The sequence below is a fragment of the Desmodus rotundus genome, chromosome 9 (assembly GCF_022682495.2).
Source record: "Desmodus rotundus isolate HL8 chromosome 9, HLdesRot8A.1, whole genome shotgun sequence".
NCBI classification, from domain to species: domain Eukaryota; kingdom Metazoa; phylum Chordata; class Mammalia; order Chiroptera; family Phyllostomidae; genus Desmodus; species Desmodus rotundus.
The window spans coordinates 49,584,794-49,607,974 of NC_071395.1; the positions used below are offsets into that span (position 1 = coordinate 49,584,794).

The window sequence follows — 23,181 nt, forward strand, 5'->3', positions numbered from 1 at the left end:
ACTTGACAGTTGGGAGCGAGTGGACTGGAGCAAGTTGATGATGGAGAACTGGCCACTGGGGTTCAGACAAAGACAATAAAGTAGTACAGGAATAGCAAGGGGTGAGGGGCAAGTGCAGGAGCCACTTTGTCCTACAACCCTGATGAGGACATGTGACTAAACTGTTAGCATCTCCAGATGAGCACACACAAAGATGCTCGCAAGGGAAATGCCACAGATGCTACTTGAGCCACCATTGTACCCCTGTGAGGACAAGAGGCCACCGGACCTGTGCTGAGAGGAGGCTCAGGCCATAGAGATAGGACAGTGGCAGTGTTGTCCGGGTTGGTGCTGGGGAATCATTGACAAGGTTATGTCCTGGTTATGGTGATGGCTTGCTTTAGGGGTGTCCTCCTGGCAAAATGCAGCAAATTACAGATTTTAAACATGTGTGGTTTATTGGATATCAGCTAAGCCTCAAAAAGTGTGTGTATAATATTAGTCATCTCATAGGGTAAATGTTTTAATGCTACTCTGCCTGCTGCTCACAGCTTTCAGGCAGCTTGGAATTTCTTAAGGACTCATTAATTTAGTGCAGCTGATGTTTCTGACCTGGGCTGTGGGTGTAGTGGTAGGGCTTGCCTCAGAGCCGGGCACTCCCAGCACCCTGACCTGCTTGTTATTTCTCAAAAGCCCTCCCCAGCCTCACTGAAAGGAACGACAGCCACCTCTGCTCAGGGCAACTCCACCTCCACCAGCGTGACCTCTGTGGTCACATCTGGTGATTCTCCAGCCAGTCGGCAGGCGGCCGCCAAGCTCGCACTGCGCAAACAGCTGGAGAAGACGCTGCTTGAAATCCCCCCTCCCAAGCCCCCTGCCCCAGAGATGAACTTCTTGCCCAGTGCAGCCAACAACGAATTCATCTACCTGGTTGGCCTGGAGGAAGTGGTACAGAACCTGCTGGAGACACAGGGTGAGTGGGCCCTGGGCTAGGGCTGTTTCCATTTCTTGCCACTAAAGTTTCTGTTACATAGGTTTTTTTTTTTCAATGTATAGCACATGTCTGTGTGCCTACAATATACCCAGAGCTGTCTTAAAGGTTGGAGATTATAAATGACGTTTCATTATCAGTCCTGCTTGCTCTGAGGTTTGATAGTTTCTTAAACACATTGTACGCACCTTTCCTATTAGTGCCTCCTGAGAGCCAGGCCCCGATGAGGCCCAGGGTCTCCACGTGTGGTGCAGGGGACAGGCGGCAGCACTGTGGTGCGGGTGTGCCATGAGGCAGGTGGGGAGTGAGGAGGAATGCCTGCAGGAGACTGACATGACTGGTTTTGCTCCCAGATAGAACGTCATCACAGAGGTGGTACTTTTGAGTGTTCAGAGCCCCCAGGATGGGAGAGAGGGATACCTGCACCTGACCCAGACTCATTAAATCACCCTCTTTGGAAGCAGTTTGGAAAGCATACCTGCATGTCAGGAGGTGTCAGGAATAAAAGGGCATAAACCAGATAGTGATCAAAAATAATATTAGAAATGGTGGTGAAAGCCATGTTGGCGCTTAGGGAGCCTCCACCAGACACTGAACTGGGGACACTTGTGCCCTGCGATGAACCTGGTAGTAACATTAATTGAGCAGCCAGCCTGAACCCTCTTCCTATGTGATCTTGTCAGCTGCTCAGTGCTGAGAAGGAGGCATACTTACAACTGGTCCAGAGGAACAGGGGAGGGGCTGACAGGCTTCACCTGTCAGGTTGCCTTAAGGGACCACAGACAAGGGGACAGGCTCTGACATGGCCTGAATGTGTCTGAGTCCTTTTGGTATCTCCTTTATGATGAAGTCATGTTATTGGCAAAAGAGCTGTTGCAAGGCCAGTATAGGAAGGATGGGCAGGAGGCTGAGTCCAGACAAGATGCCTCCCCATCCTGCTGTGGGTGGACAAGGCGATTAGGGGAACCCAAGTTGGTGGTGCAAATGTTTTTGAGAATTTATACCAAAGATGGTTGACCCACAGCGTTTCTAAAGCTTTGGCCAGAAAATCTTCCCTGAGGTCCAGCCCAGTGTGTGCACACAGTTGGCTTCAACATTAGTTTTCTGATAACTGCTGGGCCACGTGGCTCGGGATGCTGCTTGTGCTCTGTCCTGCACCCTGGGTTGTGGGGGTTCTGACTGGTGTCTTATTTCTTTGATGTGCGCCCACCTATCTCCCCCTACAGCGGGCAGGATGTCAGCTGCTGTTGTGCTGTCCCGGGAGCCCTACATGTGTGCACAGTGCAAGACAGACTTCACGTGCCGCTGGCGGGAGGAGAAGGGTGGTGCCATCATGTGTGAGAACTGCATGGCGTCCAACCAGAAGAAGGCGCTCAAGGTGGAGCACACGAGCAGGCTGAAGGCCGCCTTCGTGAAGGCGCTGCAGCAGGAGCAAGAGATCGAGCAGCGCCTTCTGCAGCAGGGCCCTGCTCCTGTGCAGGCCAAAGCTGAGCCCACCACTGCCCCGCACCCCGCTCTGAAGCAGGTGAGTCCTTGTCTGGAAGCCAGAGCTGTGACCTGGAGGCCTGGGAGCTGGACTGGGGCATTGCCCTCCAAGAGAGGTGTCCGTTCCCTGGCAGGGAAGTTGTCCCTAGCAGGCACAATGTTCTGGCATTCAGTCCCACACTCAGCGAGCATCTGCCTGATTGTTAACTGCGTCTAAATTGCATTTAATGGTGGTGTTTGGTGGTGAAAATACTAATTTGCAGTTTCTTTAGATTTTGTAGCTTTCACGCTCAGTGTGCCGGCTGACAAGTACTTCTTGTCTTTAAGGACTTTTCTGAAAGCCATATTGAGATACAAAAGAGGCGTTTGGAAGAACTATTCTAGCTAAGTTAAGGAGAGAAGGAACTTTGAAATCAAGTTTTTTTTGTTTTGCTTTTTTTTTTTCCTTTGGCTGCTTTTTTTAATGCTCTGCTTTCCCACCCCTGTAGATCCAAAGCTCCCTGTTGGCAGTTTTTTGTACCTTTGGAAGTCATTTGTAACTCACTAATGACCGCATCTTCTCAAGGTCTCTGCGTAGTGGGAGGCCACACTGCCCTCAGGAAACGACCTGTCCTGTGGGGACTAGGATTCGTGTGGCCACAGCTGCTGCCCTTTGGTCACTCTAGGTCACCCTGGGCTGGCCTATGGATGGTGCTGACCTTGATTTCAACCCATTTGTGTAGGTCATAAAACCCCGGCGTAAGTTGGCGTTCCGCTCAGGAGAGGCCCGCGACTGGAGTAACGGGGCTGTGCTACAGGTCAGAACTGCAGTGCCGGGAGTCCCCTGCACCGTGCCACCAACCAGCCCTCACGCCCCAGACCGTGACCACATCAGCTGCCTGCGTCTGTCTGTTTCTCTCTCCCTCTTTCCTTCCCCTGTCCCCTCGGTGTAACCTGGTCTCCTGATTTTGGACTTTAGGGACCCTGTGTGGGTGGGAAAAGGTCTGCCACAGCAAGGAAAGGCTGCACTGAGCGTCTCGCCCTCTGCCCTTCCCTTCCCCACATGAGCCATTGCATCCTCTTTCCACTGTAGGCCTCCAGCCAGCTGTCCCGGGGCTCGGCCACAGCACCCCGAGGTGTCCTGCACACGTTCAGCCAGTCCCCCAAACTGCAGAATTCAGCTTCAGCCACAGCCCTCGTCAGCAGGACTGGCAGACATTCCGAGAGAGCTGTTAGTTCTGGCAAGGGCAATGCCACCTCCAACTGGAAGAAGGCACCCCTGAGTACAGGTGGGTAGCCCCTCAGGGGCTCTGAGTAGGATTCTTGCTGTGGTTCGATCCATTCCTTTCTTATTTTAACAAAGATGTGCATGTGCACAGGGTGAAGGGAAGTGGCACAGAGGGCCCTGGACCCCCAATCTACTCCCTGAGAGCGCCTGCCTCCAACTCTTCAGCTAAATCTCTTCATTAAATAGGATGCACTGATCAAGCGGCAGCCCTGGATAGAAACTAATTGCCCTCACTGTCTCCACACTCTGTACCTAAACTCACAGCCCTTGATGCAAAATGTGGGACAGACCCAATTCAGGCAGTTACCCCACCATCCAGTGGACTTCTGTCAGCAAACATTCATCCTACCCTCTTTCCTGCTGTACTATTTTTTGCTCACCCATACAGTGTCCTTTATTTCCTGATCTGTAGGCCACTGTCTTACCCCTTCCTCTGGCTTGGACAGGTCAGGAGGTACAAAGTGCAGTAGAGAACAAGAATGCAGGGTGGGCAGGCGGGGGCCCTGGCACGGGGGCCGAGATTTTAACTGGGGTAGGCTGCAAAGGCCTCTGAGGAGACATTTGAGGAATGGCCCAGGGGGTGTGGAGACATTCCAGCAGGTATTTTTCAATCCTCCACAGCTCCACTATCCTGGGTCATCCTGTTTTTATTTTTTAATTTACTCATGTGCTAACATGAGAAGAAAATTCACTATTTCTTGTGTCTCAAAAACGGGAAGGTGAAATGTAGGCACAGAAGGCTGAGTGAAGAAGGTGGGTGAGAGTGCTTGTTTGCAGGAGTGGAGTGCATACTGCGCCCTGACAGGAAGCAGCAGCTCCGTCACAGAGACCCTAGTCAGACCTGGGAAAGCAGGGCTGTTAGTGCAACTGAAACATAGGAGCCCAGTGTGCATGCAGCTGATCATGGGGTAGAGAGATGCTCGAGTCTCAGAGTCTCCCACTGGAGAAGAGCTTAGGAGAAGAAAGACGTTCATCCGACTGCAGAAGAATTTGGGCCACCCACCCTCCTTTTCAAAAGCTGGGAACACATCAGGCAAAGACAGTTTTGCTCAGCATGTATAAGATACAACGGAAAACTCACAGGCTGGTTAGAAATTCCTTTTATGGTAAATTTGAAAGTATATGAAGTGGAAAAGTCAAGTATAAGTATATGCATGTGTACAGTGTTAGCAACCACATGAAAACTGTGTGCGTTTAAGGGTAATGTTTGAATGGGAATATGAAGGAGAAGTTGCTGAAGTTAAGTGTCATGGCTTAGAAGCCACTTTCCTAGGAGAGTCTGCCACAGCTCCTGGTTACCTGGGTTTCTTGGTGGTGGCTTGGGGGAAACTGGGCGGGATCTAGTTGGCGTTGTATGATCCCTAATGCATTCAGAACCTTTGTTCCACAAAGTCTATTAACCTCCACCAAAAATACTCTTGGGGTAATGCATTTATTCTGGGTGGGCCCTGCTACAGCTGGGGGTCTGAGAGCAGTCCTTATACCAGGCCAGCCCCAAAATGAGGTGTGCTGGTGGGTGTGGGCCAGTTTTTCATTTTCCAATTACAAAAGTGATACTAGTGTACCCTGGCTGGTGTGGCTCAGTGTATTGAGTGCAGGCCTGTGAACCAAAGGGTCACGGGTTTGGTTTCCAGTCAGGGCACATGCCTGGGTTGCGGGCCAGGTCCCCAGTGGGGGGCGCACAAGAGGCAACCACACATTGATGTTTCTCTCCTCTTTCCTTCTCTCTAAAAATAAATAAAATCTTTTAAAAACAAGTGATACTAGTTCATTGGGGAAATTGAGCGAATATAAAAAGGGAAGATGATGGCAGTGACTAGTACTTTCTACCTCAGGAGAATAAATGCAGCACTTAGGGGCCTTCCTCAGTCATCTCTTCTCATGTCACATGTGTAAATAAGTTTCCTACAAAGGGATTATGCTGTGGTTGCCATTCGGTATTCCTTTGAATGGTCTAATGAGAGACTGGCCATCTCGTTTAAGTTCTGTTAGCTCTGAGGCTGGGAGTTTTGCTGCCTGTGCTTGGTGGGCCCTGTGTTCTCCTGAGCCTACCCCTGACTGGGGCTATGTTAGCCGGCTTCTCTGTTCTATTGCAGGTGGGGCCCTTGCATTTGTCAGCCCAAGCTTGGCAGTGCACAAGACCTCCTCGTCCGTGGACCGCCAGCGGGAGTACCTCCTGGACATGATCCCACCACGCTCCATCCCCCAGTCGGCCACGTGGAAATAGTGTGAGCCGGCCCAGTGGAGAACAGGCTCCCTTCTCCCTCCCACCTGGCCTGCCACCCTCTGCTCTGGGGAAGACACCCTGCTCCCCAAGAGAGCGAACAAGCCTCTGCCACACTGTGGTAGCAAGAGCTCTGTTCTTGGCTGCAAAGTCTTGACGTGGCTGAAGGGCTGCTTCACAGGTGGACGAGGATTATCATTACTGGGGGACCTTTCCCGTGGGCTTCCCTCCTTTCTTTGCCTTTAGTTTGCCCAACACCAGCAGAAAATCGGACCTCGGGGGCTGGTTCTGCTCCTGCCCTCCCCTTCAGCCCCCTCAGGGCACACGGGCGGCCTGGACACTGTGACACACTTGGGCGAGACCGGAGCCTGGGGCTTCTGAAGTTGAGCGGACCGTTCTGTTTCGTTTTTGCTTTTTCCCGTCTTAGCCTCCCAATCTTTGCCTTCCTTCACGGCAATCTCTAGGTTGACTTTTTTTTTTTTTTTTTTTTTTTTTAATCACCTCATGATGATGGAGTTTAAAGTAAACCATGCAGACCCAGGGGTTCCTGCCGAGCACAGCTCCCATGCCCCAGAGGATGGGCCACTGACTGACCAGCCCTCGTTTGCTCCAGTGGAAGGCCTGTGCTGCTGCTCGTCCCAGAGACCACCCCCCCCCCCCCCCCCCCCCCCGCCCAACCTCCCACAGTTAGCAAAAGAACAAACTGCAAGTCAGACCCAGCCAGAGAGCCTGGGATGCTGGAAGCCACGCTGCTGCCCTTGGAGAAGGGAGGAGAGAAACGGCAGCAACATACAGAGCCTGAACGGGAAGTTGGAGGGGCGGGCTATTGTGTGTTTTTGTTGTTGTGGTTTATTTTATTAAATTTTTCCTTTTCTTTTCCTTCTTATTTTGATGGACAACATCCCAAGCTGCCCTGGCCTGTACTCCCATCAGGTGTGTCAGGTGGGGAGGTGCCCCTGCCCCCACAGACTTCAGGGTTTCCATTTGGGTCTAGTTTAGAACCTTCCCTTCAAGGAGGGCCATGCTCCCAGCGTTCGCCTTCAGGTTTTCTTTTTAACCCTCTTTAGAGTCCACAGAGATGTCTTACAAAGGATCAGGTCTGCTCTTAGTTGTGTTTCATTTTGGTTCCTCCCACTCCTTAAAAATCATTTCCATAAGGAAAGGCAGAAGATGTCATGTGCATGCTGCACATGAGACCAAGGCCATGCACGTGAGGGCATCGCATGTGTGCGCACATGTGTGTGTGGATGGGGAGATGGGTACACTGCTTCCCACTTCAGCCCCTGCCCTGGTTTTCCTGTCCATGCAGTTAGGGACTTAATTTAAAATCCTGATTTTGTAGGGCTGCCTTCTTCAAACACACTGCTTCAACATTCTAATAAAGGCTCATTTAACCCCCTCTCTCACGTTGTATGAATATCAGTGTTTAGAAAACATTTTTGACATGCTGTAGAAGACCTAGTTTTGGAAAACTTTCTACTTTTTTTTTTTCCCCCTGTAGAACCCTAAATTTCTCATTGATTTTTGTTTTGAGTAGATGGGCTGAAGGAAGGGAGGGCAGGGAAGGGTGGCTTTCATTACAAGATGCAGGGATTTGGGGGGAAAGAGGGAAATTAACATTCAGGAGTGAAGGGGAAAGGGTGTGTTTATACACCAAAAACTCAAGAATATGTAAGCATTTCTATTCCTCGCATTTTTCTGTGTGCCTGGTAAATAAATACCTGTCTTATACTACCCTGAGCTGCTATCCCTCTCTGTTCAGTTACGTGAGCCAGTCTCTCCAAATCCTGCAACAAGGAGCACTGGGCTGGCCAATGCCGCCAGACAGACCTCAGTTGTGTGCAGTAATGGGATCAGGTGTCTGGGCCAAGGTCTCTTTTTGCACTGGAGGGGTGTGCCAGGATTGTTGCACTCCTGGCTGGGATGACTGGGTCTGTGACTCAAAGGCATATGTTGGTCCCCAGTGCCATCAGAACCTGGCTCACCAATTGCTCAGGAACCACGTCATCTCAGCTCCCCTAACCAGACCACCTTGGATGGAGGACAGGACAGCCGGGCCCTGGCTTTACCATCTCCCGCTTAACACTCCCAGGCACATTCCCATCAGGGAGGACCTACTGTGATGGAAATGTAGCTTTTTTTCTTTTAAAGTGGGGGCAAGAACGTGAGAGGCTTTAATCTTCAGTTCTGTTTTAAAACTCCTACCTCTCTTTTTTTTGTTTCCCACGTTGCAGTGTAACAGCTGTGATGAGCCCCAGATGGGTGGTTATGTGATTGAGTTAAAGGTATTACAGCAAAGGCATTATTACCATTTTGCCTTTTTAAAAATTACATGTATTTTTAGAAAGAGGGAAAGGGAGGGGGAAACATCAATGTGTGGTTGCCTCTTGCGTGCTCCCTAGTGGGGACCTGGCCCAAAACCCAGGCACGTGTCCCAAATGGGAATCAAAACTGGCAACCTTTCAGTTGGGCGCAGGCTGCACTCCACTGAGGCACACCAGCCAGCGCGCTGCCCAAATTTTTGAGGGAAAAATAAGGATGTGCATTATACGTGGGTATAATGATGACATGCCATGGCTATAAGTAATACTGTGTATAATGCGCACAAAACTGGATGCACGTTACGCCCAGCAAAATACGACAAACACCTCTCTGGATGTGGGTTTTGAACATACTAGGAAAGGATGCTAATGGGAAGGGTGTTCTCCCAGCAACAAAGTTCACTCCCTCAAAAAATGCCACAGCACTGGGGTCCTGGTCTTGGGAGCATCAGGCCTGAGAAGTCCTGGTTTCCAGAAGCAGTAAGAATGTGGGAGCCCCCAGGCCCAAATGACGATGGTAATAGTCTCCTGGCAGTGACTGGAAACTTTAAAACGTCAGCCACCGGGTGGACTGGAGTGTGGGGCTCACAAAGCTTGTTCCCAGTTTTGATGAAGGAGCAGGTTTGAAGCACCAAGTGTATAAGTGGATATGTGCACAGATACATGCATGTCCACTTGGAGCCACCCATAGCTCTGACCATCCTGCCCCTGTCTAATCCAATGTCTTTACTCTGACATCAGGACTCACCTTTTTTTTTTAATTTAAGAGAAATACTAATTTGTTGTTTCACTAACATGCATTCATTGGTTGCTGCTTGTATGTGCACTGACAGAAAACCCACAACCTTGGCATGTCGGGACAATGCTCTAACCAACTGAGCTACCCAGCCAGGGCCTGGACCCACATCTTTGACAGGGCTGAAGACGGCCCTACACCAGGAGCCTCTCCTGTCCTCCAAGACCTTGAAACAAAAAGCTCTCCCCAGTGTGGAGGGAATAAGAGGCAATTGAGTACTGTCGTGTCACGTGTCCCACTGGTCACTCCTATGGGCAGGGAGACGAAGGGAGTTTAACTCCAGTGGGCTTTTTAAAAATTCTCACCTAAGGATACAATTACTGATTTTAGAGAGACAGTAACATCAATCAGTTGCTTCCCATATGCAAACCTGCAACTTTTCAGTAAAAGGGACAACGCTGCAACCAAATGAGCCACACCAGGGAGGAATTTTCTGTGTAAGTAATGTAAACATTCTCAACACAGGAGTGGAAATAATGGAAATGATGGTCTTTGATGCTCCACCATAGGGTTTTTTTAAATTCTGAGTTACACTGCACATGTTGTCTGAAGAACTTGGACTGCGCTTTTATGTGACAGCTGAAGTTTTATAATCCTTAAGCTATAATAAACAGTATGTCAGTGCAAGGGTTTTTGGGAAGTGGGTGTGGGTGGGAGTCAACTTTTTCTAAATCTCTGATAATGTAAAACCAAAAACTTGACTACCAAACCAAAATAGAAGTTCCAATAAACAGAGGCTGGAATCAGTGGCTATACATGGTGTCCCCAGAATGTTTTAGACTGAAGGATAATAAATGGATGACGTGTTGGCTATATTTTTCTTTTGGCCCCTCAGTCCTGGTTTTCCTGCATTATTTAGTTGAGCAATGGAGCAGGCTGGAAACTTGGATAAGTGTAGCAAGGAAGCAAAGGATGAGACATCTGCTTCTTGGGCTTCTTTTGGACTTGACTTCCCATGCATAGGGAGTCCTCCCCAACTGGGTGCTGTGGTCTCACCTCCGGTCCTCCATCTCCACCAGAACCAGGGGTGAGACTCCAACAGGTTTTTCCCATTGCGCTGGCTCTCAGCCCCTTCCAGTCTCCAGCCTGGCTTGGTAGGTTTTGCTGGAGTGCTTTTCAGGCTCTGCTCCCCATTGGGTGTCTGCTGAACATGGTATTACAGATGCAGGTTTTAAGTATAGAGGGAGCCACCCAGCCAGGCCCTGAAATGAACAATTTCCTGTTGAAAATTTGTTTTCAGAGGTCGACAGTTTGAAATTTTATTCGTAACATGAGTCCTGTGTTCACTTTGGTAATGTTACCACTTTTCCTAGGTGCTTTTATTTATTTATTTTTGCTGGTTTTTATTAAGGCATCCCTGCCTCCGGCAGTGAGTGCTAACTGCCTTCCCTAACAGCCAGCTTGGTTTCACCTGGGCAGGCACAGCACTGACAGAAATTAAACCCAAACCAGTCTACCTGTGACACATTGACTGGTGCCCTATGCTCTAACGCTGGCTGCAAAAAGCACACTAAGGTGGTGCTTTCTCAGGGGCTTTGCACTCAGCCCTCAAGTGAGTCTTTGGTAGATCAGCTACAGGCTTCTTGGCGGACCCAGAGGGTGAGTCTCAGTTTCTCCAGCTAACAAATGGGACACTCACACCTGGTTCCCTGAGACTTTGTCCCTCCCTAAACCAAGCCATGGCCATGGGGTGGGAGGATACCTTGGCTCATTGCTCATGCAGATTCACTAGTGAAGGACAGAAATAAGCATGCGCCACACCAGAGGCATTGGATCAAACCTGTGACAGGGCAAAGAGGTAAAGAATAGAGTGACAACCCTGACCGGTGTGGCTCAGTTGGCTGGGTGTCGTCCCACAAAGCTTGACTCCCCATCAGGACATTTGCTTGAGTTGTGGGTTCAGACTGACTGATGTTTCTCCCTCTTCCACTCTCTCTAAAATCAATAAACATATCAAGTGAATATTAAGAAAAAAAGAATAAAGTGACAGAGAGGAGGTAAGCTCGGTAGGCCAAGTCTTGCATGAAAAGAAGAAAAGCATTGCTGGGAGTGGGAACAGCCAGTGAAAAGTCTCAGAGGAGTGACCAAGCAGGGGGAAGATGAGGGCACTGTGGCTGGACGGTGGGAAATAGGGGTGAAGACGTGACTTTTATTCTGAGTCCAGTGCTACAGCCCTTCCAACAACCCCAAGGCTGAGTTCCTGCCTCCGTTTTCCAGGGGCAGAGCCTTAGGTGTGGTCCAGGTCAGGAGAGGCACCCTTCTAAGGTAAATCAAAGAGTTGGGTTTTCTGTCTCAGTTCAGATATGAACAAGCCAGGATTAAAGGCAAGACACTTATCCCTCTCTCAGCCTGTTTCCCGGTCTGCAAAATGAGGAGGGTGGGCCACAGCCCATTGAAAGGGATGAGAGAAGAGCTGGCACTTAATCCCCAGGTGCTTGAGAGCCATGGAAGATGAGTGAGCAAGGATGGGACATGGTCAAACACACAAGCTGACCCGCCTCCTTAGAGACTGGTCATGGGTCTCAGGTGGAGCGGGTAGAATTAAGACTTAGGGAGACATTTCCCATACCAGTAACCTCATTGTAGCAAAATAATCCCCACACTCCCCCAGGCCATGTGCAGTCCTTCTCCAGACAATACACCTTTACCTCTCCACCTCCTCTCCATTCCAGCCACAGGAGCTTCCTGGCATTACTCAAACACACCAGCTCCATCCTGTTTGGGAACTCAAGAAACACTTCCTGCTGTTTCCAGTTGCTGATTCCTTCAGGGTTCCGCTCAGATACCTCCTTCAATCCCTCAGGTGTCACCCCCAACCAGCACTTAGCACAACTGACAATTTTAAAAAGATTTCCACGCAACTTTCTACTTGACTTTTCACTTGCCTCCTCACTGAGGGCAGAGACGGATCTAAAGCCTCTCTGCTGAGTCCCAGAGTTTGGTACCCAGCAGGCATTCAATAAATGGATGAATGAAGACTGAACGAATCAGCTTGACGGGTAGACTTATGCCACACCTTTGACTCCTCCCACCGTTAGCCTAAGGAAGGGCCCTCACTTAAGAAGAGCTTCCACCAACTCCCCACCTTACTTCAGCCATATCTGGGTTCAAATCCCAGCTGTGTTCTGGGGCACGGGACATCTATGCGGGCCTCAATTTCCTCGTCTGTGAACGCTCAGTCGACGTCCACACCGCGCCTTCTGAAACACGAGAAAGATGCTGGGCCCTTGTTCCCCAGCCCAGCATCTCTATTCCCAGGACCATCAAGACGCCGGGGATGACCTTAAAGCCCCTTTGACTCTTCCCAGGATGGGAGAGGGACGGAATCCCCCCAACTCCCTTTGAGAACTGTAGCAAGAACCTTCACAAACCTTTCCGTAAAATGGAGCGCCCGCGCCTGCCTTCCGGGGGAGAGATCCCCTCTCCCCACTCCGTGAAAGGTGGCCATCACTAGAGCCCGGGTGCGAGATAGAGCGAGTTTATTGCAAGTTACAACCAGGGTGGCGCCCTGAGGGCGCCGTCCCGCGACCGCCTCAGCCACAAGCGAGAACCATCGTACTTCGCGTGCTTGCCCTCGCCCGCAGCTGCTCACCGCAGCTTCCTGCGGCTGCACAACTATCGCTCATTCAGAGTAGGCGCAATGCTTCCGCATCCTCTGGTCCCGCCTCTTGCCGGGGCCTTCTGGCAGGGAATCGAGGATGCGCATGCGCCCTCCTGCTCTCCAAATCGTGGAGAAGGAAGTAGATTCGAAACCCGGGCGGTCACAGCCCCGCGGTCGATGAAGAGGGAAAAGGGGAAAGGACGCTTAGCACGGCGGCTTCCCAGGACTCCGGAAACACGCCTCCCGAGCGTGCGCCGCGCTTGCGCAGTGCTTGGGGAGACGGGAATGAGGTGGGGGACCCCGGCTTTTAGCCGGAGTCTCCAGCGCGCAGCCAGCCGTTGCGCGCTACCTGGCCCGCCGAAGGTCTGGCCGACGGGCTGAACTGCAGCAATTCCGTGATCAGGGCCTTGCAGCGCTCAGACAGCTCGAGGCCGTTGGGGTAGAGGACGCCGCGCTTCTGGCGCCTTGGCAGGCCGGCGATGTCTGAGTCGTCGAAGGGCATGCATCCGGTGACCATGACGTAGAGCACGACGCCTAGGCTCCACACGTCGTACTTCTTTGGGTCATAGGGGATGCCCAGGAGAACCTCAGGCGATGCGTAGGCTGCCGAGCCACAGTAGGTGGTGCTCAGGTCAGGGTAGCCGTGTGCCTGGCGGCCAAAGCCAAAGTCGGTGAGCTTGACGCGGCGCTCATCAGGGCTCAGCAACACGTTTTCGCACTTGAGGTCGCGGTGCACCAGGTGGTGGTCGTGCAAGTAGCGCACGGCACCGGCTATCTGTGCGAAGAGGTCGCGCGCCTGTCCCCCGGGGATGCGCCCGTTGCGCTGCACGGCCTGTAGCAGGTCGGTGGCGGCTGCCTCCATCACGATGTACAGCTTCCCGTTGCACACCTCGATGAACTCGAAGACGTGAACAATGTGTGGGTGCCGCACGCCTCGAAGGATGGACAGCTCGCGCGGCAGGAACTTGTTGACGAAGTCTGGCGGTGCGCGCCGCCGGTCCACCACCTTAATGGCCACCGTGCCCTTGTACTTCTTGGACGTGGCCACCTTCACCTTAGAGTAACTTCCCTCACCTATCGTGCGGCCCAGCTTATAGCCGAGCTCGCTCAGGAGTTTGTCTCCCGACATGGCGCCTGGGGCGCGCGGGGAGCAGGAGGCGGCTGCTGTCGGGGGGCGGCCGGACTCCAATCTCGGGCCTAACCCATGGTGCTTGGCACCTGCACTCCTGCACCCCCATGTGCCCACTCCTCGGCCCCCTCCGCCGCGGTGCCTTTTATTGCCCAGGTAACAATTTCTGCCTTGTGAAGTGACCGCGGGCGTCACCTCACCTCCGGGTGGGGGCCCCGCGGGCGTCACCTCGCCTTGGGAAGGAGACCCCCCGAGGCGCTAGGGCTTTGTGACTCATAATCGCTCTGAATGGTCCAGTTCCCGATGAGAGGCTACTATCAAGGAAGGGCTCCCTTCCACTACTGAGGGACAGAATCCGTGCCTGGGGTTGGGGTGGCTCCTCGCGAGTCCAAACTTGAGCAGCAGCAGCCCCCACCCAACTTCTTGTGCCCAGCCCGCACAAACCCGGAGGGGGAGAAAACGAGTAAGGGGGCTTAGCTCGGTGAAGCGGCTCCCTCGGCAGTTTGATTGCCTTGCACACCGCCCCAGAGAGAAGGTGAATGGGAGGTCGTTTGATGCAAGGACCCCGGTGACCTGGCGGCCTCCAGCTGTCCGCACCCACTGAGCCACGCCCCATCTGGGAGAAGAAGAAATAACGATTTTTTTGGCCGCGTCCGGCATCGCAGCCCGAGCTCTCCGGCGCTATACAGTCGCTACACCAGTGCCCTAGGTTCCCTGACCTTGCTCGAGACCTGCGCGGTAGCTTCCGCCACATTCATTGTGGCGGCGGCAGCTTGCACGTCACATCCGTCCATGACCGGAAGTGTAAAGCCTTGTGAACATGGCGGCCTCGAAGGTGAAACAGGACATGCCCCCGCCGGGGGGCTACGGCCCCATCGACTACAAACGAAACCTTCCGCGTCGGGGACTGTCGGGTCAGTGTCCGTCTGCGTCGATTGTCAGGATCTGGGACTATTGGGTGCCGCGGCGGGGGCGGGACTCTGGGGAAACTACAAGGCCTCAATCTACCTGCAGTGTGATAAGAGGCAGCGTCAGGGGATCCCGCATAGTGTCAGTGTAACAAGGATAACTGCTGCAATTTGTCGAACAATTACTAAATCTTTTAATTTCTTCTCGTAACAGCTCTGAAGTCGGTCCTGTTAGTTATTCCCATTTCTCAGTAGGTTAAACTGAGATTAGTATAGTCTGCGTCCCTAGCCCTGTTCCGCGCTTCCATTTTACAGGTGGGGAAACTGAGGCCCAAGAGAGGCTGCGACCTTCCCCGCCAGGACCACCTATAGCAAAGCATGGGCCAAACCCGGGAACACCGAAGGAATTTAAAAGCTGTTCGGTGTGGTGGATCCTCGCTGTTGACCCCACCTGCATGTTATCCCAGGAATATGTATTTAATTTTTCAAATGTTTTAAGTAGTTTTAAAAAAAATTTGCTGTTGGGTTCATCACAGAAAAATGTAAGAAAGGAAGTATAAGGCACAGAGGCACTCATACTCTACACCCAGGATTAACAAAGAAATACAAAGAAATTTAAAACATGTTAAGGGTGGCCCTGGCTGGCGTGGCTCAGTGGATTGAGTGCCAGCCTGCGAACCAAATGGTCGGTATTTCCATTCCCAATCAGGGCACATACCTGGGTTGCAGGCCAGGTCCCCAGTAGGAGGTGCATGAGAGGCAACCACACATGGATATTTCTCTACTTCCCTTTCTCCCTCCCTTCACCTTTCTCTAAAAATAAATAAAATCTTAAAAAAGATTTTTTTAGTCTTATTTATTTACTTTTAGAGAGAGGGAAAGGGAGGGAGAAAGGGAAGTAGAGAAACACCAATGTGTGGCTGGCCTCTCACAAGGCCGCCACTGGGGACCTGGCCCATAACCCAGGCATGTGCCCTGACTGGGAATCGAACCGGTGACCCCCTGGTTCGAAGCCTGCACACAATCCACTGAGCTACACCAGCCAGGGCAATAAAATCTTTTTTTAAAAAAAAATTATGCTTTACTGGCCAGGTGGCCACTGCTGTTGCTTTTTTTTTTTTTTTACAACTCTTTACAGATCTAAAAGTGTTACCCCAAGGGCCATACAGAAACAGGTTACAGGCCCTGGCTGGTGTGACTTAGTGGACTGAGTGCCAGCCTGTGAACCAGAGTCCCCTGTTCCATTCCAGTCAGGGCACATGTCTGGGTTGCAGGCAGGTCCCTGGTGGGGGTCATGTGAGAGGCAGCCACATATTGATGTTTCCCTCTTTTTCTCCCTCCCTTTTCCTCTTATCTAAAAATAAATAAATAAAATCTGTAAACAAACAAACAAAAAAACAGGTTACAGGCTATATTTAGCACCATGTGGGCACTCAACTCATCCTGGAGCACATTGAACGAATCTAATATGATCTGAGTCTCTTCCTTTTTTCTCTCGCGGTATAACACAATACCCAGACCAGTGCGCCCCGCAGGTGTGCCGTATGAGATCTGTTTACACATAGGGACCTGTGTGACCTGTACCCAGACCAGGCTACAGAAGGATTCTAGCCTTTGGGCCTCTTTGGGCTCTCCCCAGTCAGCATGTTTGTTTGTTTTCTAAGTCACAAACCATCACTTTATACTGGTCCTCTTTCTGTTCATGTCACAGCTGTACCTCCCATGGGTCATAAGTGCCATTCCCTGGGGTTGGCTCTCCTAATCGCATCATTTTACACCCAATTCCATTGTAGCATATACCAACCCACCCCAGTATTTTCTTGGCTGCAGAGGTGTGAGGAAAATACCCCTCTGGTGCTGTGGTCTTTGTTTGTGAACCTGCATTTGTTCGGTAACTAGTTCAGTGTGCACGTGGCTGTGGGCCCGCTCTTGGAGAGTTCACTGTCACATCACGCCAGAATTCCATTGCGGTGACCTGTGGCGCCTGGGCTAACCAGGGTCTGCCTTAGCCAGGGTGGGCCTGAGGAACCTCTCTGAGGAGGAGTTCCCTGGGTGGAGGAAGCAGCAAGTGCAAAGGCCCTGTGCTCTATCCTGTACCCCACCCTCATCTTCTGTCTTCCTGGCCCTCCTCCATCCTTGCCTCTTTTGAGCCATGGTCCACAGCAGCCCCCTCCCCATTAGTCTTACCCTCCCCTGCTCTTGTCAAGGCACTATGGCCCCAAGCTGGACACCAACTGCCGTTATCTCTCCCTGCACGACTCACTGCCAGCATTCCAGAACATGCCACAGTGACTTAGGCTGCCTTTAATCCACGCTGCTCCCAAAGTGTCTGCTGCCCCCACATCCCCTCATCTCTCATACCCAGCTCCTCTCTCCACTCCCTCCTGTGCCTACTGTGTGGCTTCTTTTTCTCTTGTGTCTTTAACATTTATATTGAGATTCCATACCATGCATTTCACCCATTTTGTGTGTACAAATCACTGATTTTAGTGTATTCACAATTGTGTAACCATCACTGTGGTGTAAGATTACAGCAGTTTCATCACCCCAAAAAGAAACCCCATACCCATTAGCAGTCACTCCCCATTCTCCCTCCACCCTCTGACAACCACTAATCTGCTTTCTCTCTGTGGACTTTTCTCTTCTGGACATTTTATGCAAATGCAGTCATTCACGATGTGTTATTGGTGTCCGGTTTCTTTCAGCACGGTATTTCTAATGTTCATGTAGCATGTGTCAGTGCTTCATTCCTTTTTACGCTGGATAATCTTGTATGGATGGACCACATTTCATGTATCCATTTCCCACCTGATGGACATTTGAGGTGTTTCTGCCTCTCCCCTGTTGTGAGCAGTTGTGCTATGACTGCGCATGCACAGGTGTCTATGTGGCACATGTTTAATTTCTCTTAGGCGAAATTTCACCAGGAATGTAATTGCTGGGTCATGGTAACTCCACATTTAAAATTTTGAGGAACTGCCAAACTGGTTTCCACATTAGCTAAACTATTTTCCGTTCTCACCTACAGCATATGGGAGTTCAAATTTCTTCACATCTAGACAACACCAATTTTTTTTTTTTGAGTCTCACCATCCTGGTGGGTATGAGGTGGTATCTCATTGTGGTTTTAATTTGCATTTTCTTGGTGACTAATGTGTTGGGCATCTTTTCTTATGTTTATTCGCTATTCGTATAGCTTCTTTGGAGAAAGTCTATTCAAATCATTTACACATTTAAAAAAATTTTTTTAAAGATTTTATTTATTTATTTTTAGAGAGGGGGAGGGAGAGAGAAACATCAGTGTGTGGTTGCCTCTCATGTGTTCCCCACTGGAGACCTGGCCTGCAACCCAGGCGTGCGCCCTGAGTGGGAATCCAAATGGCGACCCTTTGGGTCATAGGCTCCAGCTCAATCCACTGAGCCACACCAGCCAGGGCCATTTACACATTTTTAAATTTGGTTGGTCATCTCATTATCATTGAGTTTTCTTAGTTCTTTATATATTTTAGATACCGTTCACTTCTCAGATACGTGATATGCAGATACTTTCCCCCATTCTGTGGGTTATCTTTTCAGGTCCTTTTGCAGCAGAAAAGTTGTTTTATTTTAAGATTTCATTTATTTATTTGTTTTTAGAGAGAGGGAAAGGGAGGGAGAAAGAGGGGGAGAGAAACATCGATGTGAGAACCATTGATTGGTACTTCTCATATGTGCCCTGACCGAGGACTGAACCAGCAACCCAGGCATGTGCCCTGACCAGGAATCGAACCAGTGACCTCTTTGCAGAATGATGCCCAATCAACTGAGCCACTAATGTCAGTGAAGTACAATTCATCTATTTTTTCTTTTGTCTCTTGTGCTTCTGGTGTCATATGTAAGAAACCATTGCCTCATCCAAGGTCACAGAGACTGACTCCTAAAGAGTTTTTGAGTTTTAGCTTTTACGGTAAGGTCTTTAATCCACTTAGAGTTAGTTTTTGTGGATGGGAGTAGGAAGGAGCACAGTATTCTTCTGCATGTGGCTATCTAGTTGTTCAGTTTGCTGAAAAGGCTATTCTTTCCCCATTGAATTGTCTTGGCACCCTTGTATAAATTCAATTGACCATAAATGTGAGGGTTTATTTCTGGACTCTGAGCTCTGTTCCCTCGATGTACATGTCTGTCCTTATGCCAGTGCCACGCTGTCCTGTACACACAGCTGCGTGATAACTTTTGAAATTGTGTAATGTGAGTCCTCCTACTTTGTTCTTTTTCGGAATTGTTTTGGCTATTCTGGTCCCTTGCATTTCCCTATGAATTTCACAATCTGCTTGTCAGTTTCTATTAGGCTGTGGGGGGGTGGGGTGGAATTCTGAAGGGGACTGTGTTGACTCTGCCTCATTTTGGACAGTGCTGCCATCTGAACAAAATGTTTAAGTTCTGATCCATGAACCTAGGATGTGTTGTCATTTATTTAGGTCTTTACCCGTGGTCCATATACCTTTCTGGGTAGGCCACTCTTTGGCCTCCTCCACAATACTGGCAGCTCCAGAGGCACAGACATCCCCCACCCAGGGCCTGTGCCCTGATCAGGAATGGAACCAGGGACCTTTTGGTTCACAGGCCAGTGCTCAGTCTACTAAAGCCACACCAGCCGCCACACCAGCCAGGACTGAACTCTTAAAAAACAAACTAAAAAAAGCCCACCAGCTCAGGTCAGTGAGGGCAACCTGGTTCCTGCATGGAGAGGCAGGACCCCTCCTGGCACCCCCAGTGGTTGGCTGCCTGTATAGGGCATTTTATCAGAGATGCTTCATTCTTTTCAATAGCTGTGGAGAGGCCTGGGAGCCTCCCTTCTGATCCCACCGCGGGGACAGACCTAGGCTGTCTTTGTGAAAATTCTCTGCCATCACACCAGGCACCCAAGTGTGGGCCCATCTGTAAGATAAATTCTAGGACCTGCACCCTTTATGATGATACAGCCCTAACTCATTTCTTCCTCATTAAGGCTGCAGTCCCAGTCCCCAGCTGTGGTCTCCAGAGGGGAAGGGAGGGAGAAAGAGAGGGAGAGAAACACTGATTGGTTGCCTCTCATACGCACTGCAACCGGGGACTGAGCCCACAACCCAGGCATGTTCCCTGCCAGGGAATCGAGCTGGTGAGCTTTGGCTTTGCAGGATGACACCCAACCAACTGAGCCCCACTGGTCAGGGCCTGAGCTGGTGGCTTTAACAGGTTGAACTAAAGGGAAAAATAAGAGCCAGTTTCTTATTTATCTGTGGGTCCAGTAGAGGTGACTGATGAGCCTTGCATCAGAGCTGAGCGGAAGAAGCAAGAGTCACCACTTTGTCTCCCCATGAGGCCCACAGAGTGGCACCACCCATTGTTTACTTGATATTAACTGGATCTTGACCTGGCTGAGTTTGTCCACTTGTCACAGCAACCTCGAGGCCTGGCTAGAGAAGAGACTATGCTCAAAAGATGAGGGGGTAGAGGGCCAGCCACAGCCAGGCCTCAGGTGTCTGGGCCTCCCTGGAGACCCCAGCGGGCCCACAGCCTGTCAGTCAGGATTATGGTGGATGCCAGCTGGAGCTCAGTAAATATTCATGGCATCCTGTCCCGTGGGGCCTGGGGTGGGAGCAGCAGCACACCAGGAGGCCAGGGGGCTGGTGGCAACCCCTGAAGGGCATCACCTGCCTCTGGCAGTGTTGTCTAGCCCCCCGTGGGCAGCATGCAAGGAGGTGGCCCAGGCAGCCAGGAGCCACCATGGAGCTGGAACCCAGCCACAGACACTGACCTTCTTTGAGGGGACTGGTTGGCTGACTGGGAACCAAACCACCTCTTAGAAGATTGCGGTGCCAGGGCCGCCGAACCATAAACATGTAGACCCTTGAGCCCTCCTGCAGTCCCTCTCTGCCCAACCTGTACCTTCCAGGCACCCCAGCATGGGGGCAAAGGTGTCGAAGCTGCAACAGCCTTGCCTCTGAGAGAGAAGCTGAGGCTTCTCTGATGTCCCCTGCCTGCAGAGCGGACAAACATGATAGAGAGTGTTCTGCAGCTGTGGAAGAGGGGGTGTCCAAAGAAGAGGGCCGGTGGACATTCCATAGAGACAAAAAAGTAGCCTGAAGAAATACGAGCCATCTCTGAGAAGGGGTCAGGGACTCTCGCCTTCCCCATCGTCTATATTTCTGGGGTTATTTGTACAGCGAGCGAATTTTGCTTCTTGAGAAGAAATGACAAGGGTGGCCTGTTTCGCATGCAGATGCTGAGCCGGCGCTCCTTTCCCCACAGGCTACAGCATGTTCGCTGTGGGCATTGGGACCTTGCTCTTTGGGTACTGGAGCATAATGAAGTGGAATCGTGAACGCAGGTAGGCCTCGTGCAGGTGAGGGTGGGCATGTGTCTATGGACTTGGTATACGTCAGGGACCCTTGTCAATCCCCTAGGCCTTAGGGACCCAACAAGTCCATTGCTGGATTTTACCCTCGACGATTGACTAGAGAGTGAGGAGCTTGCCTCTAAGAGTTAACCAGGCGCCTCAAGGGTCCTGGTTAGGATAGCCCATTGGGTAGAGGTGGAGAAGTAGCCCAGGAATAGGTTCTCCTAGAAGGCTTTTGTCCATGGTGACCAGGCAGTGATGATATAAGGGCTTCGAAAGCAGATCACGCAAGACAGTGGCCATGCCAGCCACATGGGGTCTGAGGGAACAAGTCCTGCCAGTGGCCTCGGTTCAGACTCTATCTACCTCTGAGCTCCTCTGAAGCCCTGAAGTGGCTCCAACCTGACTGCCTGGGCTCCTCTACCGTGTCCCACCTGTGTCATGTGTTTTAGTGTCTCCCACAAGGCCAAGGGTCTTTGAGGATGGTGCTAGAGAAGGCCCAGCTTGTGAAGGGTGCTCCACATTGTTGAGTGAACTCAGGAGCACCTGGTGGGTGCTGGGTGTTAGGGTCCCTGCATTGGATAGGCAAGACCAAGCCCAGCCTCTCAGGGGGACAGAGTAGTGACCATAGTGTGTGGCTGTGGTGAGGTTAACAGCCTGGGGGGTGGGGCAGGGAGAAGGGTTGAAGTTCCTCTACCCCTTTACTGTGCCTCTCTAAGATCCCTGGTGATGTGGGGACAAGGCCAAAGGCCACTCCCTGGGCCACAACATGGCTGTTCTCCCTCCACCCTCCAGCACAGACAGGGCTGGTGGCTTGGAACATGCTGAAGAGCAGGGAGAAGAAAGGAACTGCCTGCCCAGGGCTCACTCCCCAAGGTTATTTTGAGATGAAGGGGACGTGGTTTTGTAAGGCCCATAGCCCCGTGATGAACACTCCCCCTCCTTCACTGCAGTCACAGGCCTGGGCTATTTTTAGGATTAAAAAAAAGTTTTTAATTGAAAAGAAAATGTGAAGCCAGCAGTCTTGTGGACCAACGCCTGTGCCACCTAGGTATCCATTTGGGCCCACTGCTCAAGCTCTGTCCCACTTGCTTGCCTCTTCCCCAACCACCATCCCATTCATCACCCTGAATATCCAGGGACCATGTTGTCTGCACCCCCCAGCCCGCCCACTAATCTGATCCAAGTGTTGGTTTTGGGGTTTCACAGGCGCCTGCAGATCGAGGACTTTGAGGCCCGCATTGCACTGATGCCGCTGTTGCAGGCAGAGAAGGACCGGAGGTGGGGCCACCAGGACCAGGGTCAGGAGGTCACAGGCCTGAGTTCCTCAGCGTGCAGTGTGGGGACACAGCAAAAATGCACGGGGGGGCTGGCAGCTGCACCCTTGTACACATGGACTGCTGTCACCCTTGGAGAGGGCCCTTACACAAAGTGGATACCCAAGGGGGAGAACAGGAAGGCTTCCTGTAAGAGGGGATGGAGGGATGTTGGGGCTGGAGCAAGGGGATAGTAAGAGTTTGCCAGGGAGAGAGGTAAGGAAAGAAAGGGGTCAGTGTGTACAAGGTTGGAAGTGACAGGAGATGATGGGGAGATTGAGCAGGGAGGGGTCTGGCAGGTGCATTAGGCAGGAGTCCCTTGGGGTTCTCAGGTCTGTCCCCCACCTCCCACTCCATCCTTGGCAGGGTCCTGCAGATGCTTCGGGAGAACCTGGAGGAGGAGGCCATCATCATGAAGGATGTGCCCGGCTGGAAGGTGGGTGCCATGCAGGGAGGAGGGCAGAGGTCTAGGCCACTGTAGAAGTGTAGCCTCCCACAGAAAACCTAGGACCCGGACGGGTAGCAGGTGCTGGGTGAGGAGAGGAGAGCAGCAGCTTCTGTCTGACAGCGTAGCCAGCACCCCCACCTGTACTTGCTTCCCCCTCAGGTGGGCGAGTCTGTGTTCCACACAACGCGCTGGGTGACCCCCATAATGGGCGAGCTGTACGGACTGCGCACGAGTGAGGAGATTGTCAATGCTGCCTATGGCTTCATCTGGTACATGTAGGGTCCGCTCCTCGGCCCCTGGATCCCATCCCCTCCCCATGGAGACAATAAATGCTCTGGAAATCTGTCTGCCTGTGTCC

At 51.4% G+C, this 23,181-nt stretch overlaps 3 protein-coding genes across 11 annotated transcripts in view; 2 read left to right on the plus strand and 1 right to left on the minus strand.

The window, feature by feature from the left end:
* Positions 1–7,681, plus strand: part of GATAD2A (GATA zinc finger domain containing 2A) — a 105,703-nt gene extending 98,022 nt beyond the window's left edge. For 7 of the 9 annotated variants that reach the window (XM_024560721.3, XM_024560723.3, XM_024560720.3 and 4 more), the window contains 5 exons: positions 673–952; positions 2,197–2,495; positions 3,178–3,252; positions 3,528–3,723; positions 5,819–7,681. In XM_024560721.3, the coding sequence (XP_024416489.1) occupies positions 673–952; positions 2,197–2,495; positions 3,178–3,252; positions 3,528–3,723; positions 5,819–5,949 (981 nt within the window). In that variant the 3' untranslated portion in view covers positions 5,950–7,681. The remainder of the gene's footprint in view (positions 1–672; positions 953–2,196; positions 2,496–3,177; positions 3,253–3,527; positions 3,724–5,818) is intronic. The other 2 variants (XM_071219232.1, XM_053910517.1) reach the window with 1 other exon arrangement.
* Positions 7,682–8,587: 906 nt separating this feature from the next.
* TSSK6 (testis specific serine kinase 6) lies at positions 8,588–14,503 on the minus strand. The gene is made up of 2 exons (XM_024561003.4): positions 12,435–14,503; positions 8,588–10,265 (listed from the first exon to the last, which is right to left on the minus strand). The coding sequence occupies exon 1, from the start codon at positions 13,791–13,793 to the stop codon at positions 12,972–12,974; it is 822 nt and encodes a 273-aa protein (XP_024416771.1). The 5' UTR covers positions 13,794–14,503; the 3' UTR covers positions 8,588–10,265; positions 12,435–12,971.
* Positions 14,504–14,552: 49 nt separating this feature from the next.
* Positions 14,553–23,168, plus strand: NDUFA13 (NADH:ubiquinone oxidoreductase subunit A13). The gene is made up of 5 exons (XM_024560950.2): positions 14,553–14,707; positions 20,972–21,050; positions 22,269–22,340; positions 22,742–22,811; positions 22,983–23,168. Exons 1-5 carry the CDS (start codon positions 14,614–14,616, stop codon positions 23,100–23,102), a joined length of 435 nt encoding a protein of 144 aa, XP_024416718.1. The 5' UTR covers positions 14,553–14,613; the 3' UTR covers positions 23,103–23,168.
* The last annotated feature ends 13 nt before the right edge of the window (positions 23,169–23,181 follow it).

What these genes read in the sequence shown, in the direction of transcription:
- TSSK6 (XM_024561003.4), bottom strand. Translation starts at nt 13,793, where the DNA reads ATGTCGGGAGACAAACTCCTGAGCGAGCTCGGCTATAAGCTGGGCCGC.
- NDUFA13 (XM_024560950.2), top strand. Translation starts at nt 14,614, where the DNA reads ATGGCGGCCTCGAAGGTGAAACAGGACATGCCCCCGCCGGGGGGCTAC. An exon ending in TCCGCGTCGGGGACTGTCGG is followed by an intron (nt 14,708 to 20,971) that starts GTCAGTGTCCGT and finishes CTTTCCCCACAG; the next exon opens with GCTACAGCATGTTCGCTGTG. An exon ending in AGGATGTGCCCGGCTGGAAG is followed by an intron (nt 22,812 to 22,982) that starts GTGGGTGCCATG and finishes CTTCCCCCTCAG; the next exon opens with GTGGGCGAGTCTGTGTTCCA.